The sequence below is a fragment of the Osmerus mordax genome, chromosome 23 (assembly GCF_038355195.1).
Source record: "Osmerus mordax isolate fOsmMor3 chromosome 23, fOsmMor3.pri, whole genome shotgun sequence".
NCBI classification, from domain to species: Eukaryota; Metazoa; Chordata; class Actinopteri; order Osmeriformes; family Osmeridae; genus Osmerus; species Osmerus mordax.
Genome location: NC_090072.1, coordinates 213,784 through 233,320, shown reverse-complemented (window position 1 = coordinate 233,320; position 19,537 = coordinate 213,784). Strand labels below are relative to the sequence as shown.

Sequence of the window (19,537 nt, the reverse complement as noted above, 5' to 3'; positions counted from 1 at the left end):
GCAACAGGAGGGGCAGGGTCTTGTCTAATGTCTCTCTTCCTAACCCCTCCCTCCATCCCCCTTCTCTCTTCCTCTTCCTTCGGCCCAACTCAGGTTCCTGCGCCCACCATCCCTCTCGATCCTCTCCTCCCCTCCCCTCCCCTCGCTCCACCACCTCCTTCCCTCTCTCCTCCTCCCTCCCTCGCTCCACACCTCCTCCCTCTCTCCCTCCTCGCTCGCTCCACCTCCCTCCCTCTCATCTCCTCCCTCCCTCCCTCGCTCCACACCCTCCCTCCCTCTCATGCCTCCCTCCTCCCTCCGCTCCACACCTCCCTCCCTCTCTCCTCCCTCCCTCCCTCGCTCCACACCCTCCTTCCCTCTCTCCTCCCTCCCTCCCTCGCTCCACACCTCCCTCCCTCTCTCCCTCCCTCCCTCCCTCGCTCCACACCTCCTTCCCTCTCTCCTCCCTCCCTCCCTCGCTCCACATCTCCCTCCCTCTCTCCTCCCTCCCTCCCTCGCTCCACACCTCCTTCCCCTCTCTCCTCCCTCCCTCCCTCGCTCCACATCCTCCCTCCCTCTCTCCTCCCTCCCTCCCTCGCTCCACACCTCCTTCCCTCTCTCCTCCCTCCCTCCCTCGCTCCACATCTCCCTCCCTCTCTCCTCCCTCCCTCCCTCGCTCCACACCTCCCTCCCACTCTCCTCCCTCCCTCCCTCGCTCCACACCTCCCTCCCTCTCTCCTCCCTCCCTCCCTCGCTCCACACCTCCTTCCCTCTCTCCCTCCCCTGCCACATCTCCCTCCCTCTCTCCTCCCCTCCCTTTCCTCGCTCCACACCTCCCCTCCCTCTCTCCTCCCTCCCTCCCTCGCTCCACATCTCCCTCCCTCTCTCCTCCCTCCCTCCCTGCTCCACACCTCCCTCCCTCTCTCCTCCCTCCCTCCCTCGCTCCACATCTCCCTCCCTCTCTCTGTCTGTCTGCAGACAGTTCTCATGGATGCAGATGGGCTGAGGATATGAACATCATCCAGACTGAACTGTAGATACACCCTGAACACACACACACACACACACACACATTAGAGTTGGTCCTGAGTGTGTTGTACCTGCATTGTGTGTGTACGTGTGTGTGTACCTGCAGTGCTTGTGTGTGATGTAGTGGTTCTGGTCCAGGTGTGTGTAGGACGGGAATTCTGATTGGAGGAACCTCTCGGTTACCACAGTGAAGCGCTCCACACACACCAGACAGCCTGCAATACACACACACGTTACACACACACCAGACAGCCTGCAACACACACACCACACGTTACACACACACACACACAGACAGCCTGCATCACACACACGCCTCATCCCTACCTATCCACGCAGTGTTGGACACAGCTCTCTGAGATTTCCGGTCGTCATTGGAGGTCTCCGTGACAACGCAGGCCACATCACCAGTCTGGTCTCTCAACCGGAGAGGGTGTGAGGATGAGTGTGCACGAGTGTGTGTGTGTGAGGATGAGTGTGTGTGAACTGGAGGGAGATCCAGCAGGCCGACCAGAAGCAGGGGAAGCGGGTGGTGCTGGGCCCCAGCAGCGAGGCTCCAGGACCAGGCCAGGGCTGGGTTGAGCTCAGCCTGGGTCAGGCTCTCTGGATCCTGCCCCTCCAGGAGAGAGCGCAGGCTGAAGGAGTCCCAGCTCTCCTGCTCCCTCACACACTCTGCCAGCGACACGTACACACACCCCGGCACACACACCTGGTACTGGGGTCAGGGGAGACAGGGGTCACACAGGTAATGATGATACTCGCTGTAGATAACTGACAAGCAGGGAATATGACTGTGTGTATGTGTGACACTGTGTGTATGTGTGACACTGTGTGTATGTGTAAGCATGTGTAAGCATACACACAGTATACACACGTATGTGAGGGTGTGTATGTGTGAGCGTGTGAGGGTGTGTGTATGTGTATGTGTATGTGTGTGTGTGTATGTGTGTATGTGTTTGTATGTGTGAGGGTGTGTGTGTGAGCGTGTGAGCGTGTGTGTGTGTATGTGTGTGTGTGTGTGTATGTGTGAGGGTGTGAGTGTGTATACCTCAGTCAGGAGACAGTGGTGAGGCTCCTGCAGCATCTCAGAGTAAATGTCTCTCCTCCCTCTTCCTCCCTCTCCCCCCCCTCCTCCCCCCCCCTCCTCCTCCTCCTCCCTCTCCCCCCCCCTCCTCCTCCTCCCTCTCCCCCTCCTCCCCACAGAGGGAACACCAGCTCCAGCAGTCTCCCCCCCAACACACACAGCTTCTCCTCCCGCACCAGGGAGGGAACCAGCCTGCAGAGGATACTAGTGTTAAACAAGCACACACATATAGTACAGATACCCACACAGTGTATACACACATATATATATATATAGTGTGTATATATATATACACACACACACACAGTATATAACCCTACCTGTCTCTCAGCAGTGTGCAGCAGTGACACAGCCACAGGTATTTTGACACTCCCAGATTCCTCTCCAACAGTAGCCGGGGCAACATGGAGTCACTATGGTGGTTACTAGGTCGCTCGCGAGGGACCAGTCGGCTGAAGGCAGTGATACGCAGGCTGGAGCGCAGACACATGCACAGCATGCTGGGTAAGCAGGCGGGGCTGGGCCGGTACAGGAAGTGGACGCCACAGAGTTCTATCTCCGCCCCCGGCCGCAGACCACGCCTCTCCAGAGGCTGATAAGCCAGACACAGCCCCACCTTCCCGTCAATCACATAAAGGCCCGCCCCTTCACTCAACACACTGGTCACAACACCCTATCAAGAGGAAGGAGAGGAGTCACACCAGGATGGAAGGATGGAGAGCATTAGTGTGTACACAGACAGACAAGTGGACAGACAGACAGATAAACAGACAGGCAGGCACCTTGTAGCTGATGACTCTGGAGAATTTCATCCGTAGGACGTCCAGAGCAGTGTGTGTGTCCTGGCCGGAGTGTGTGTGTGTGTCCTGGTCAGGGTGTGTGTGTGTGTCCTGGTCAGGGTGTGTGTCCTGGTCAGGGTGTGTGTGTGTGTCCTGGTCAGGGTGTGTGTGTGCGTCCTGGTCAGGGTGTGTGTGTGTGTCCTGGTCAGGGTGTGTGTCCTGGTCAGGGTGTGTGTGTGTGTCCTGGTCAGGGTGTGTGTCCTGGTCAGGGTGTGTGTGTGTGTCCTGGTCAGGGTGTGTGTGTGTGTCCTGGTCAGGGTGTGTGTGTGTGTCCTGGTTAAGGTGTGTGTGTGTGTCCTGGTCAGGGTGTGTGTGTGTGTCTGCTTGGCTGAGACACAGTTCTGAGACCCGGGATCCACCTGTGTCTGCACTCTCCTCATCCAGGGTGTGTGTGTGTGTCTCTGGGCTGTGTGTGTGTGTCTGTGGGCTGTGTGTGTGTGTCTCTGGGTTGAGTGTGTGTGTCTGTGGGCTGTGTGTGTGTGTCTGTGGGCTGAGTGTGTGTGTCTGTGGGCTGTGTGTGTGTGTCTCTGGGCTGAGTGTGTGTGTCTGTGGGATGAGTGTGTGTGTGTCTGAGGTGTGTGTGTCCAGCAGAGACAGGGTTGACTGAGCAGTGACAGTCAGAACTCTGTTTCCAGACCAGCAGCGCAGGGCACACACACGCAGCCCTGACACACACACCTTCTGGCCTACACACACACAGCGTCTCCACCACACGCACCCTGGGTCCTGTGGAGGAACATACAACCTGAACATACAACCTGTAACTGGAGTCTACGCACACACGCTCTCTTACACACACACACACACACACACTCTCTCTTACACACACACACAAACTCTCACACACACTCTCTCTTACACACACACAAACTCTCTCACACACTCTCTCTTACACACACACACAAACTCTCTCACACACTCTCTCTTACACATACACACACACACACACTCTCTCTCTCACTCTCTCTCTCTCTCTCTCACCGTGACCAGAACAGGAAGAGTGTGTTCCTCCTCCTGCAGGTGGAGACAGAAGAAGGTTTTCCCAGCGATCTCCAGCAGGGGGCAGACTGCACTCACCTGCCCCAACACCTGCAGACGCCTGCCCTTAGCCCTGCACATGCGCACACACACCACACACGCACACCCACCATATACACACATGAATGATTGAGAAACTTACAGACAGTTAGAGACAGTTAGAGAACGTTAGAGAAAGTTAGTTGCTTGTGTATCATTAGCGAAATCCTGTTTGATCATTTGTCTGTAGGGCTGGGCGGTATGACGGTATATACCGTGTGACGGTAGAAATGTGTCTACCGGGAGAGATTGGGCTATACCGTTTCAAACGCGGTATACTTTTATACTATATTTTTGTATTACACGTCAATTAAATGTCTGGTTGTTGTATTGTATATAAGCCATCATATAAATCGCATTCTTGCGATATTTAGAATTGTAGTTTAACTTTTATTTGATTTGCTATTTTCGTTTGACCTTGAAGCACATTTGCGTTGGTCTGACGGAACGGAGTGTATTTTGTCTAAGCGGACCACATTCATGCCGATGATAATTAATTATATATTTGATGACCCATTCTGCAGGTAACCAATTCGATTTGTTGTTCAAGTTTTATGTCTCGTGCTGTAAAATGATTGTTGTAAATTACACTGGTGGCGTTGCTAGCATTCTTGATCTAGCATGACTAGTGAAGGCTAACTACTTACTAACTGAGAGTGAGGTCATGCCGGGAAATATCAAACTGAGGCTTTAACATATCGACCGAGCTTTAACGAGGTTGATATGCCGAAACCGAAGTTAGATATGGAAAGTAAAACTATGACTGATCGCTTTCGCTCATTTTGAAATTTTCGTCGGAGGGCATTATGGATCTGTATTGAGCTGTGAGTAGGTCACCACGCGGATGGCATGACTGCGCATCAGCCAATCGGAACACTCGTACTCGTAACTTTTGAGTCTTTTGTTTTTAACTCAAGTGTTGTCATGTGAGGCAGTTGTTTTTGTTTGTAATAAATAATCGAGTGTGATGATGAAGTATGGTATGGTTATTTTGTACCATTTCTTAATTGAATTTACAGAATAATTACTATACCGTGATATATACCGTAACCGTGATATAAAATGACTCATACCGTGATAGAAGATTTTGGCCATATCGCCCACCCCTATTTGTCTGCCACTTCAAGATGTATAAATATATATATGAATATGTAACAACTTTACATTTACATTTAGTCATTTAGCAGACGCTCTTATCCAGAGCGACGAAAATCATGATTTGACCCGATTGTTTTGTAAACTGAAAACCACCGCTCCCGTATTGGATACCACGCCATCTGCTTCGCAGGACGGCAATAATTCCGTTCAACCACAAGGTCGATTACGTTGTGGAATTAGCTATAAGACTGGTGTGTATATCATAGTCATAGCTGCCAGCAGATGTCACTGTTGAGTAAAGGTTTCGAGCGTTTCAAAGGCCCCGACTCAAATGTTTCAATTGTCTTTGCGTTTCGGAAAGCCTCGGTTTGCCCACCCCTAATGTATGTGTCATGGTACCTTAGGGTTAGTCATGTATGTGTGATGGTACCTTAGGGTTAGTCATGTATGTGTGATGGTAACTTAGGGTTAGTCATGTATGTGTGATGGTACCTTAGGGTTAGTCATGTATGTGTCATGGTACCTTAGGGTTAGTCATGTATGTGTGATGGTACCTTAGGGTTAGTCATGTATGTGTGATGGTAACTTAGGGTCATGTATGTTTCTAACTATCTGTCTGTCTCTCTATCTATTCATCTGTCTTTTTATATACACACCTACCTGAGCTGGAGGAGATTGTGTGTGTGTGTGTGTGTGTGTGTGTACCTGAGCCAGAGGAGATTGTGTGTGTGTACCTGTGCTGGAGGAGATTGTGTGTGTGTGTGTGTGTGTGTGTGTGTGTACCTGTGCTGGAGCAGGGCTGAGGCCTCTCGGACTCCAACAGCATTGCAGAGCTCCGCCCCTCCAGAGTCAAGGGCCAATCCTGGTTCGGGGTGAGAGGTCAGAGGCAAGGGAGAGCCAATCAGCTCCAAGTAGCCTGCCTCTCCCTGATGTTGTCCTGCAGCATGATGGGGGATATAGTTCCAGCAGGGGAAGATCATGGGGGGGCCCAGCCAGAGAGGAGAAGGGCACAGGAGCTGGAGACACACACACTAGACGTGGTTACACACACACACACTAGACATGATTACACACACACTAGACATGATTACACACACACACACACACACACTAGACATGATTACACACACACACACACACACACACACACACACACTAGACATGATTACACACACACACACACACACACACACACACACACAAGACATGATTACACACACACACACACTAGACATGATTACACACACACTAGAGAGGGTTACACACCAGAGACTGCTCCTCTCTCTCACCTCACAGTGTAAGCTGCCGCTTGCATCCTTCACTCGCCAGGACCCATCACATGGCCTCCCGGAGCCATGCCCAGCAGTTAGACAGCCAATCAGCAGCAGGTTGGCCCGTGGCAGGGCTCTGTGATTGGGCAGCACCACCGCCCTAACCCATTCTCTGTGCTGATTGGTGCTCCAGCTCTGGTTGCTGCAGCATGCGGTCCGTTGCCTGGATACCAACTCGGATATGGAGACAAGCCTAGCAACCAGAAAGATGGTGAGGATTAGTCTACACTAGTGTTGTCACAAAAACCAGTACCAAGTCGGTACTCAAACCAAAAAACGGTACGATACCAGAATTTCTGAAGTACCGGGCAGCAGTCAGACAAGCACAGTGTTGCCAAAACAATCTCACAAGAAGTCGCTAGTGGCTCTCTGAAAAGTCGCTAGATTAGATTTTTTTGCATATTGTGCGATTAATTAGTTTAAAAAAAATCGATTCACCTGTGTCTCACCTGTAGCTGAGGGGCAGAGAGAGTCGTAGCAGTGCCTCACCTGTAGCTGAGGGGCAGAGAGAGTCGTAGCAGTGCCTCACCTGTAGCTGAGGGGCAGAGAGAGTCGTAGCAGTGCCTCACCTGTAGCTGAGGGGCAGAGAGAGCGAGCAGGGCGCCAGCTGCTCCACCCTCGTCACCACGGCAGCAGTCAGCCGGCCTGCAGTCTCACCAGGGGTGGGTGCTACAGGAAGCAGCAGCTCTGACACGCGCTGGAAAACCTCCCCCAACCACCCCCGTTCCTGGATAGAGGAGAGGAGGGGCCCGGGGGTCAACCGCACCTGCCTGTACCCCACCTGCCCCCTTACCAGACTATACCCCACCTCACCACCCCTGCCACCCACCCCCTGAATTAGCAGTTTTTAGGTGAACTATTCAGTATAATTCCATGTTTCAAATTATTATTGATATTGTACATAACGACAGTAAATTTTGCACTAAGCACCCTATTTGTATTTTTATATTGTACATTAAAACTATTTTATACTTTATTTTACATACCTGTACCCTTAGTATTAGTTAGTATTAGCTAATTAGACTTTGCACCTTTTGTATAGTATAGTTAGACTTGTTGACAGATTTACTCCTATATGTTGAATGTATGCACCTTCCTGCCAAAGTAAATTCCTTGTCTCTGCAAACTTTCATGGCGATTAAAACCCCTTTCTGATTCTTAAAATCGATAATTTACGTTAGAAATTATGACTGGTTTAAATAATTTCATACAGGTAGAAAGAAGAAGCCGCTATGGATTGTCCAGATGAGCAAGACCAAATCATTCTAATGCACCTGTACCTGTACTTGTTAAACTTGAAACTTGAAACACTTCAAGCTAACTCACCGCTTCACTTCTGTCACGGTAGCCGTGCAGGAACACCTCCATCCTCGTTGGAAACCGCTCCTAGGTTCGATGTCTGGTTCAAACTATCTAGATAGTAGCTAGTGACATTTGATATCTAGTCGGTTAGCTAATAACAGTTCAGTTAACTAGCTATCTAGATTGTTATTGTAGCTTGGGAAAGTCGACTATCTAGATAGTTAGCTAGAGACAGTAGACTAACTTCTAGTTAGCTAAGAAGGTATGGCTCTGTCTGTCGCGCAAAATCCTTCAAATGGTTCAAAACATCCGGTGTAAAACAGGAAGCGTCTTCTGCTTCTCTACGCGGCTCATTGTGCGCGTTGCTGCCTCCTGTCGGTGTAAGACTAGACCGTTCAAACCCGACCAGAAGCTACACGCGGCTCAGTCAACAAATCAACAGTCCGGGAGAGGGAGAGGAAGAGGGGGAGCGATGGGGAGAGAGAAGAGGTGGGAGAGAGAGAAGAGGGAGAGGGGTCAGGTGCTTGAAGTGACATTTGGAGGGGCAGAGAGTGACAGAGTTTGGACTTTAGTGCAGTGTACACACACACACGCAGGACAGACTGGTGTATAACAGACGGATAAGAGAACAGAAGTCCCAGAGTGAGTAACCCTAACTCCTCTCCCTAGCTCTCCTCTCCTCCTCTCCTCCTCTCCTCCTCTATTCCCCTCCCCTCCTCTCCTCTCCTTTCTACTCCTCTTCTCCTCTTCTCTTCTCCTCTTCTCCCCTCCCGTCCTCTTCTCCTCTCCTCTTCCTTCCCTCTTCTCTTCTCCTCCTCTCCTCCTCTTCTCCTCTCCTTCTCCTCCTCTCCTCCTCTCCTCCTCGTCTCCTCCTCTCACCTTCTCTTCTGTATTACTGTAACTTGTCAGTAACTAAGACAACCAACCAGAGTAGTAGCAACTTGAGTGAGGACGTGAGCAAGGAAAGGGTTATGTATCTGTGTTTGTGTACATGCCTATGTATACAGGTGTGTGTAAAAGTTTGTGTGTGAGTATGTACATATGTCATGTCTGAGTTCTGGGAGTGGATGTTTGCGTGTGTGTGTGTGTGTGTGTGACTGTGTGTGTGTGTGTTTACTGAGTGGTTAATGAAGTCAGTCAGATGTGTGTGTTTACTGAGTGTGTGTGTTTACTGAGTGTGTGTGTGTTTACAGAGTGGTTAAAAGCCAGCAGCACGGATAGATCCTTTGTGGTCTATACTGTCTCTTTACCTCTGCTGCATAACTAGCTTTACAAGCCAGTAGCATCTCCACTAGCTCTTTAAATTTACACTTACATTTATTCATTTAGCAGACGCTTTTATCCAAATCAACTTCCAAGAGAGAGCTTTACAAAAGTGCATAGGTCACTGATCATAACAACGCGATAGCCCCAAACATTGCGGGTAGCCAAAACATGAAGCATACATTGTGAAAAAACAAATAAGTGCCAAAAGGAAGAACCATAAGAGCATGTAGTTAAACAAGTTACAATTAAACAACATGAACCTCAAAAGGTGCAAGGTGTACCTGTAGAAAAGCAATCAACAGTAAAAATATTTCCCAGCGAGTACAAGAATTTAAATCCGTTACAACTGACCAATAAGAGCAACAAGTCTCTCAATAAGAGTCATTGTGATCCTGGAGGAAACCAGCTTGCACTTTTGAGGTTCATGTTATATAATTGTAACTTGTTTAACTACATGCTCTTATGTTTCTTCCCATTGGCACTTATTTGCTTTTCACAATGTATGCTTCATGTTTTGGCTACCCACAATGTTTTTGGGGCTATCTCGTTGTTCATGATCATTGACGAATACACTTTTGTAAAGCTCTCTCTTGGAAGTCGCTTTGGATAAAAGCGTCTGATAAATGAATAAATGTAATAAATGTACTGTAGTATACTGTACAGCAATATACTGTACTACAGTATACTTTAGTCAACTACTGTATTATGCTATAATTTTATATGCTTGACTGTACAATACAACATTCTATTGCTATGCTATACTATGCTATGCTATATTATGCTATACTGTACTTTAATATAATGTACTATACTATACTATCATGCTGAAATGTATCATCTCTCTATTTGATTGTGGTGTTAGAGGGGATAGTGAGAACATGGACTCCATCAGAATGCGACTGAGCCAGGTAAGGAGGGAGGGATGGAGAGATGGAGAGATTGAGAGGAGAGAGAGGGAGCTAGAGAGTGAGAAGGAAGGCAGCGAGAGAAGGGGGAGAGATTATCTAAATTGGTCTAACAACTATCCATCGCTTGCTCCAGCCCTCCCCCTCCTCCTCCTCCCCCTCCTCCTCCTCCTCCTCAGTCTGTCATGTGCAGTCAGGAGGCGGGGCTGAAGCCGATGAAGGGGGCGGGACCCTGACAGTGGAGGTGAAGCTTGTCCAATCAGAGAGTCAGGAGGTGGGGCGTAACAGTGGCATCACAGCTCTGGTCCTACGGCAACCACAGCGTTACTGGAAGGTTCTGTACCTCTGTCTGGCTGGACTGCTGCTTCTCCTCTCAGGTGCACACTCACGCACACACACACTCACACTCACGCCCACACACACTCACGCCCACACACGCACACACACACTCACGCACACACACACTCACGCACACACACACTCACGCACACACACACTCACACTCACGCCCACACACGCACACACACACTCACGCACACACTCACGCACACACTCACACGCACACACACACTCACGCACACACACACTCACACACACGCACACACACACACACTCACACTCACACACACACTCACGCACACACACACACATATTCACTCATTCACTGACACACACACACACTCATTCACTTACTCACACACACACTCACACACAAACACACCCACACATACTCTCACTCACTCACACTCACACACATTCCCTCCCTGCAGCCTTCCTATTGGCCTACGCATTGTTCGGCAGCTCGTGCCCCTGTAGTACACGGGGGGAGATGGTTGCCGTGGCGAAGGCAAACCCCAGCTCTCCAGTTGAGATGCACATGGGAGACCTGAGAGACATGCTGAAGAGATACCTGCAGGATGACGACATAGAGAACACTGTGAGGTACACACACACGCACACTCAACCACACACACACTCCCTCATACACACACACTCACATACAAACGTGTGTGTATGGTGTGTGTGTGTGGTGTGTGTGTATGGTGTGTGTATGGTGTGTGTGTGTGGTGTGTGTGTATGGTGTGTGTGTGGTGTGTGTACGGTGTGTGTGTGTGGTGTGTGTGTGTGTGTAGGAGGGTGAGCAGGGCCAGTCACCCCTCAGGGTCTCCAGAAGGAACTCTCCTGGCTGCTGACATCCTGCACAGGTTCAGGCAGCTCCGCATGGATCACACCTGGACTGACTCCCACTACGCCACGCTGCAGTTCCCCTCCAGGTCTGTCTGTGTGTGGTGTGTGTGTGCGCGTGTGTAGGACCCAGAAGAACAGTCTGGACTTGGAGAGGGAGGTGTTGAGAGTGTGTGTGTGTGTGTGTAGGACCCAGAAGAACAGTGTATGGGTGGTGGACTCGGAGGGGGAAGTGTTGGAGGAGATTCCTCTGGAGAACCCTGCAGCCTACTGTGCATACAGTGCTAAAGGCACTGCTACGGTACACACATGCTCTCATGTACCCTGTGTGTTCATACATGTGTGTATGTGCATGTACGTTTGTGTGTATACATTTGCGTATATGTGCATGTGTGTGTATATGTGCATGTATGTGTTTGTATACGTGCAAGTGTGTGTATATGTGTGCTTATGTGTGTGTGTGTGTACACATGTATATGTGTGTGTGTAAGCCTGTCCCGTGCTCTCTGAAGGGAGGAGTGGTTTATGCAAACTATGGACGGCAGGAGGACTTTGATTGGCTGCGTTCGGCAGAGGTGTCTGTGGTTGGCTCTGTGGTGGTGATGCGTGTGGGGGGCGGGATCAGCTATGCGGAGAAGGTGTGGCACGCCCAGCGAGCGGGAGGAGGCGGCGCTCTCATCTACCCCGACCCCGCAGACATCCCCCAAGACCCGCGCAGGCTCGGCCTCAACAGCCACACTGCCATCTCTGAACACGTATGTAACATGTAACACGGCCATCTCTGAACACATATGTAACATGTAACACGGCCATCTCTGAACACGTATGTAACATGTAACACAGCCATCTCTGAACACGTATGTAACATGTAACACGGCCATCTCTGAACACGTATGTAACATGTTACACGGCCATCTCTGAACACGTATGTAACATGTAACACGGCCATCTCTGAACACATATGTAACATGTAACACGGCCATCTCTGAACACGTATGTAACATGTAACACAGCCATCTCTGAACACGTATGTAACATGTAACACGGCCATCTCTGAACACGTATGTAACATGTTACACGGCCATCTCTGAACACGTATGTAACATGTAACACAGCCATCTCTGAACACGTATGTAACATGTTACACGGCCATCTCTGAACACGTATGTAACATGTAACACTGCCATCTCTGAACACATATGTAACATGTAACACGGCCATCTCTGAACACGTATGTAACATGTAACACAGCCATCTCAGAACACGTATGTAACATGTAACACAGCCATCTCTGAACACGTATGTAACATGTTACACGGCCATCTCTGAACACGTATGTAACATGTAACACAGCCATCTCTGAACACGTATGTAACATGTAACACGGCCATCTCAGAACACGTATTTAACATGTAACACAGCCATCTCTGAACACGTATGTAACATGTAACACAGCCATCTCTGAACATATACCTGGAGCTGTACACTCTACCTGGAAATATCTGAACACATATGTAGCATGTAACACTCTACACAGCTATCTCTGAACACGTATGTACCATCTATCACAACTACATAGCTATCTCTGAACACTGTTTTAAACATGTTTATGTGAACATATATAAACATGTATTTATTACAACACTACCATTTCCTGTGTTGTGCCCAATCACAGGTGCACCTGTGTTGTGCCCAATCACAGGGCAGCACTAACCCTAACCCAATCACAGGTGCACCTGTGTTGTGCCCAATCACAGGGCAGCACTAACCCTAACCCAATCACAGGTGCACCTGGGATCAGGTGATCCGTTCACCCCAGGCTTCCCCTCCTTTAACCACACCCAGTTCCCGCCCACCCAGTCCTCAGGCCTGCCACTCATCCCTGCACAGCCAATCAGTGCCAACGTGGCCTCCAAACTGCTCAGGTAACCCCTTCCCCCAGACTAACCCCCCCATACTAACCCCTCCCCCCAGACTAACCCCTCTCCCCCCAGACACAGCCTAACCCAGACCAACCTTAAACCCCCCTCTCCCCCCAGACACAGCCTAACCCAGACCAACCTTAAACCCCCCTCTCCCCCCAGCCAGCTGTCAGGCCCAGCATGTCCCCGAGGGTGGCAGGGCCGGCTGGCCTACGTCAGCTGTGTCCTGGGCCCCTCCTTCACCTCCCACCCCGGCAGGAGGCTGCGCATGGAGGTGCACAACCACATGGCACCTGTCCTCATCAACAACATCTTTGCCTCCCTAGAGGGCAGGTTGGAGCCAGGTGAGGGGAGGGCGGGCTGGAGCCGGGTGAGGGGAGGGCGGGCTGGAGCCGGGTGAGGGGAGGGCGGGCTGGAGCCGGGTGAGGGGAGGGCGGGCTGGAGCCGGGTGAGGGGAGGGCAGGGGGGGGAGGAAGGAGGAGGTAGGGGGGAGGAGGCAGGCTGGGACCTCCTCCAGACCAATGTGTGTAAGCAATGTGTGTGTGTGTGTGTGCAAACCAGACCAGTACATCATCATGGGGGCCCAGAGGGATGCGTGGGGGCCGGGGGCGGTGAAGGCCGGGGTGGGGACCGCAGTGCTTCTGGAGCTCGCTCGCACCTTCACCTCCATGGTGCAGAACGGTAACCACAACCTCACCACAACCTCACCACAACAACCACAACATTGTGTGTGTGTTTATGGTGTGTTTGTTATTATGGTGTGTGTGTAGGGTTTTTCCCTAGGAGGAGTCTTCTGTTTGTCAGTTGGGACGCTGGAGAGTTTGGACATGTAGGAGCTACAGAGTGGTTAGAGGTAAGATCTCTCTTTCTCTATCTCTCTTCCTCTCCATCTCTCTCCCTCCCTCTCTCTCCTCTCTTTCCGTGTCTCTGACCTCTGACACTGTGGTTGCCAGGGTTACCTCTCTATGCTGCATCTGAAAGCCGTGGCATACTTCAGCCTGGACCAGTGCATTATGGGTAATCACTCCTCATCCAATCACGTTGACTCTTTTCCTTCTCTCATCCAATCACATTCACCGTTCTCCCTTTTTCATCCAATCCTGTTGAAGGTGATGATATTCTGTCTGCCTACACCAGTCCTCTGCTAGTGGACCTGATAGAAGGAGCCATCAAACAGGTCTGTGTGTGTGTGTGTTTACCATGTATTTACTACATGGGAAGTGGAACTACATGCACACAGTCAAATGTGACTGTGTGTGTTGTGTGTGTGTGTGTGTGTGTGTGTGTGTGTGTGTGTGTGCAGGTAGAGCATCCCAAGCATGTGGGCCAGAACATCCACAGCCAGGCAGAGAAGGAGGGAGGCAGCTGGAGGATGTGAGTCTAACCCTGGTTGGAACACCTGACATCAACCCTAAACCCAGACCTCTCATCCCTCTCCTCATCCTTTTCCTCTCCTCCAGTATCAAGCCGCTCTACCTGAACAGTGGAGCGTACAGTTTCACAGCCTTCGCTGGAGTCCCAGCCATGGAGCTACGCTTCACAGAGGTCAGATTCTGACCCCCCCAAACTCCTACCCCTCACCCCTAACCCCTCACCCCCTAACCCCTCACCCCTAACCCCTCACCCCCTAACCCCTCACCCCCTAACCCCTCACCCCTAACCCCTCACCCCTAACCCCTCACCCCTCACCCCTAACCCCTCACCCCTAACCCCTCACCCCCTAACCCCTCACCCCCTAACCCCTCACCCCCTAACCCCTCACCCCTAACCTTCACCTCCTCCAAACCTCCCTAGACACCCTCCAAACCCAGTGTGTGTGTGTGTAGGAGCGGGCCTACCCGTTTGTCAACACCCCGCTGGACAGCCCCAGCCGCCTCCAGGAGGTGCTGGGGGGCCGTCTGGGGGGGGTGGGGCGGAGCCTTGGCCAACTGGTGGGGCTGATGGTGCTGCGATTGGCTCACGACCACATCCTGCCTCTACGCATCACTTCCTACTCTCACACTGCCTTGCAGTTCAGCGCCCAACTCAACAAACACTCCACCGAGCTGCAGGTACACACACTCGTACACACACACACACACACACACGTACACACACATACACACACTCATACACACACATACACACACACATTCATACACACATACACACTCATACACTCCCTCATACACACACATACACACACACTCATACACACCCTTATACACTCATACACACACACTTATACACACTATACACACACACTCACACACACACTATACACCCACTCATACACACACACATACTCACACACACATACATATTCATGTTCAGTGTTAGTTGTAGTGTTTATGCAGGTATACTGCAGTGTGTGTGTGTGCAGGCCCGGGGCCTTTCTCCTCAGTGGGTGTTCAGTGCCAGAGGAGACTACAGCAGAGCAGCAGAGCGGCTGCAGACGACCATCATCAACAGTGACCTGCAGGATGAGACCATGACACGCATACACAACACCCGCATCATGAGAGTAGGCACACATACACTCATACACACAGACACACTCATACTTTCATACTGTCTGTGTGTGTTCCAGATAGAATACTACTTCCTGTCTGTGTGTTCTAGATAGAATACTACTTCCTGTCTGTGTGTTCCAGATAGAAAACACATTCCTGTTTGTGTGTTCCAGATAGAATACTACTTCCTGTCTTCTTGTCCCAGATAGAATACTACTTCCTGTCTGTGTGTTCCAGATGGAATACTACTTCCTGTCTTTGTGTTCCAGATAGAATACTACTTCTTGTCTGTGTGTTCCAGATAGAATACTACTTCCTGTCTGTTTTCCAGGTGGAATACTACTTCCTGTCCCAGTACGTGTCGACTGTGGAGACTCCGTTCCGGCATGTTCTGCACGGCCGAGGCGAGCACACACTGAGCGCGCTCACCGAGCACCTGGCCTTGCTGACCTCCGACCCTGAGCGCTTCGACGAGGCACGTTTCCGACGGCAACTGGCGCTTTTCACTTGGACCCTGCAGGGGGCTGCCAACGCCCTGAGTGGAGACGTCTGGAACATAGACCATGCCTTCTGATCCTCACACACACACACCACACACATCACACACACCATACACACACATCACACACACATAGTGTTTTTACATTATGTGTGTGCGAGTCTGGAGCAGGTGCGCCAGACTCCTAGCATACTACCTAGTGTACCACCTAGCATGCAACCTAGTGTACCAACTAGTGTACCAACTAGCGTACTACCTAGCATACAACCTAGTGTACCACCTAGCATACAACCTAGTGTACCACCTAGCAGACTACCTAGTGTACCACCTAGTGTACCAACTAGCGTACTACCTAGCATACAACCTAGTGTACCACCTAGCATACAACCTAGTGTACCACCTAGCAGACTACCTAGTGTACCACCTAGTGTACCAACTAGTGTACTACCTAGCATACAACCTAGTGTACTACCTAGCATACAACCTAGTGTACCACCTAGCAGACTACCTAGTGTACCACCTAGTGTACCAACTAGCGTACTACCTACATCCTAGTGTGCTATCTAGTATACTACCTACTTCCTTGTGTGCTAAATTCCAATTCTAACCACCTCCAGGTCAGGGGTCAGAGTGCAACAGCGAGGTGAGCAGGGTGTCATGACAATGAGTCCTGACTGGTGATTGGTCTGATCCTTTTGTATGTGAATGATACTAACTACCAGGGTTTGAGGTTAGAGGGCAGGGTTTGATGTTAGAGGGCAGGGTTAGGAGGTTAGAGGGCAGGGTTAGGAGGTTAGAGGGCAGGGTTAGGAGGTTAGAGGGCAGGGTTAGGAGGTTAGAGGGCAGGGTTAGAGGTTAGAGGGCAGGGTTAGAGGTTAGAGGGCAGGGTTAGGAGGTTAGAGGGCAGGGTTAGGAGGTTAGAGGACAGGGTTTGATGTTAGAGGGCAGGGTTAGGAGGTTAGAGGGCAGGGTTAGGAGGTTAGAGGGCAGGGTTAGGAGGTTAGAGGGCAGGGTTAGGAGGTTAGAGGGCAGGGTTAGGAGGTTAGAGGGTTAGGTTAATGTCCAATCTCCTGCATCTGGTCTGTAATGTAACAGATTATCGGGGGGAGTGTGTCCCATAATTATGACAGTCTGACTGTCAACCACAGAGCGGTATCTGCTGTCAATCATGCAGTTACTGGCCAGGGGTCGGAGTGTAGGGGCTTGAGTGATCTGACCCTTGACCCCTGATCCCTGGTCTGTGACCGTGGAGGTTTCTGCTGCTCCAGGGAGACCAGTGATACAATGTTCTACTGGGTTCTGCTATGTGCTACAATGTTCTACTGGGTTGTACCACTGGTCTCCATTAAAAAAATTGTTTCCTGAAGTACTGTGTCAGTGTGCTAATCAGTTCTAAGTGTTGTCTCCTGTGTCTTGTTTGGTTTAATATTCCAGTCCCTGTTTTGAGTCCAGTCTTGGTTGGTTTGAGACAATCTGCTTTAGAACACCTACAGTGTTAGATAAGATTATAAAACGTTATTGTCCATTACATTTACATAAAATGAAAATGTGCCTTGGGTGTTCTGATAACACAGAACAACTAAAATACATTTTCAGCAGCAACAGTGCTCATGGGCTGGGGGGTATTTTATTGTATCTTCAGTCCTCTAGAGCATCTGCAGTCTTTTAGAACAGCTACAGTCTTCTAGGATTACAGGTATAGGTTTCTGGAATGTTGGTTGTCTTCAAGAAGGTCAGAGCACCTGAGAAATGAAGCAGCCACATGCAGGGTTGTCATTTGTGTTGATTGGCCTCTGGTCCACACTAGTCACCCCTGTCCTTGAGAGTATGATTTCATTTAATAATTTAATTGGAATTGTTTTCACACCTATCATAATCAAAGTCATAGTTAAAATATGTATTTTTTAAAGAGCCGTTTGGGAGCCAAAAGAGAGGGCTCTTTTCAGTGAGCTGAGTCAAATGGGCCGGCTCACGAAAAAGAGCCTGAATGCCCATCACTAGCACAGAGAGTAGGCTATATATTTCATCATTGTTTAATCTCTACTTTTAGGAGGTGGATCTCAAGTTGGGCTTTGGTTTGCTGAAGTAGGGAAAGAGTGATTTGTTCTTCTGCCAGAATAATCTGTAATTCTGCTCTTACATATAAATAAATGCATATGAATTACATTATACAAATATAGTTTTATTTATTTGACCAATTTCAAGTTTTATTACATGTTGTTGCTGAAATTCACCTTGAATCCACCCTTCTGCTGGGATCAGAATGATCTAGATGTTTTGGATCAAAGGTATCCCAGTCCTACTAAAAAGTTTTGAACAACACATATTGAAGGTTTGATCCAGATCAAAACCAAGATTGGATGACGTGATCTAATCCAATTTCAGAATCCTTTTTTCTTTTTTTGAACAACCAAAAGAATAATAAATCAGGTAAAAGCCAACCCACACATCTCCTCTAAAGAGTTGCAGACCTCTCTGGCAGCATCTGGGGTTAATGTACATGTGTCTGCAATCAGACGAAAATTGAATAGACATAACATTCATGGGAGGGTTGCTAGAAGGAAGCCTCTGCTCAAGAAAGAACAAAGCTGCCCGTTTCAACTTTGCCAGAAAGCACTTGGACAAACCAGAGGCCTTCTGGAAGTCCATTATTTGGTCACAATCAAAACCGCTTTGTTTGGAGAAAAGCCAACACTGCATACCAAGCAAGAACCTCCTCCCAACAGTGAAGCGTGGTGGTGGAACCATAGATATATATAAAGGGGTTGATCTAACCCTAACCCTAACCCAGTGAAGCATGGTGGTGGAACTGTGACGGTCTGGGGCTGCTTTTCTGCTTCCAGACTTGAATGACTCCATATTATCCAGGGAAACATGAATTCTCAGGCCTATCAACAAATACTTGATCAGAATCTCCGGCCATCAGTCAGGGAGTTGAAGCTGGGCCAAAATTGGGTTCTGCAACAAGACAACGACACAAAGCATACCAGCAAAACTACCAAGGAATGGCTTAAAAGAAAGAGGATTCGTACTCTGGATTGGCCTAGTCAAAATCCGGACCTCAATCCAATAGAAACGTTGTGGCTAGACTTGAAGCGGGCGGTACATGCCAGATGTCCCTCCACCTCTCTCAACTGGCTGAGTTCTGCAAGGGAGAGTGGGGAAAAAACCCCAACAGCAGATGCGAAACACGGGTCAGTGGTTACAGAAGACGTCTGGTTGAAGTAATGGCTGCCGTCACCCAGGAACAGAAGGCCACTCAGGACAGCGTGCAGCAGGTAACACACACCCCTACTGATACTACACACACCTACTAAACACACACCCCTACTGATACTACACACACCTACTAAACACACACCCCTACTGATACTACACACACCTGCTAAACACACACCCCTACTGATACTACACACACCTGCTAAACACACCCCTACTGATACTACACACACCATGCCAGATACACACACCCCTACTGATATTACACACACCTGCTAAACACACAGCCCTACTGATACTACACACACCT

The 19,537-nt window shown here is 49.7% G+C and overlaps 2 protein-coding genes across 2 annotated transcripts; one reads left to right on the top strand and one right to left on the bottom strand.

Annotated features, from left to right (window-relative positions):
* Positions 1-935: 935 nt before the first annotated feature.
* ctc1 (CTS telomere maintenance complex component 1) lies at positions 936-8,004 on the bottom strand (the record flags this gene model as incomplete). Its single annotated transcript, XM_067261947.1, has 13 exons — positions 7,764-8,004; positions 7,007-7,164; positions 6,396-6,630; positions 5,890-6,122; positions 3,913-4,042; positions 3,460-3,657; positions 2,875-2,997; positions 2,413-2,765; positions 2,210-2,284; positions 2,057-2,114; positions 1,336-1,723; positions 1,109-1,223; positions 936-1,023 (listed from the first exon to the last, which is right to left on the bottom strand). Coding segments are annotated over exons 1-13 (2,196 nt in total), but the record flags the coding sequence as incomplete, so codon positions are not given.
* Positions 8,005-9,883: 1,879 nt separating this feature from the next.
* On the top strand, positions 9,884-16,414 carry tfr2 (transferrin receptor 2). The gene is made up of 17 exons (XM_067261633.1): positions 9,884-9,913; positions 10,047-10,287; positions 10,681-10,852; positions 11,044-11,184; positions 11,285-11,396; positions 11,608-11,850; positions 12,881-13,020; positions 13,180-13,361; positions 13,579-13,698; positions 13,788-13,870; positions 13,971-14,034; positions 14,127-14,194; positions 14,321-14,391; positions 14,478-14,562; positions 14,844-15,068; positions 15,380-15,520; positions 15,841-16,414. Exons 1-17 carry the CDS (start codon positions 9,884-9,886, stop codon positions 16,081-16,083), a joined length of 2,361 nt encoding a protein of 786 aa, XP_067117734.1. The 3' UTR covers positions 16,084-16,414.
* The last annotated feature ends 3,123 nt before the right edge of the window (positions 16,415-19,537 follow it).

What these genes read in the sequence shown, in the direction of transcription:
- tfr2 (XM_067261633.1), top strand. Translation starts at nt 9,884, where the DNA reads ATGGACTCCATCAGAATGCGACTGAGCCAG. An exon ending in TAGAAGGAGCCATCAAACAG is followed by an intron (nt 14,195 to 14,320) that starts GTCTGTGTGTGT and finishes GTGTGTGTGCAG; the next exon opens with GTAGAGCATCCCAAGCATGT. An exon ending in ACAACACCCGCATCATGAGA is followed by an intron (nt 15,521 to 15,840) that starts GTAGGCACACAT and finishes TCTGTTTTCCAG; the next exon opens with GTGGAATACTACTTCCTGTC.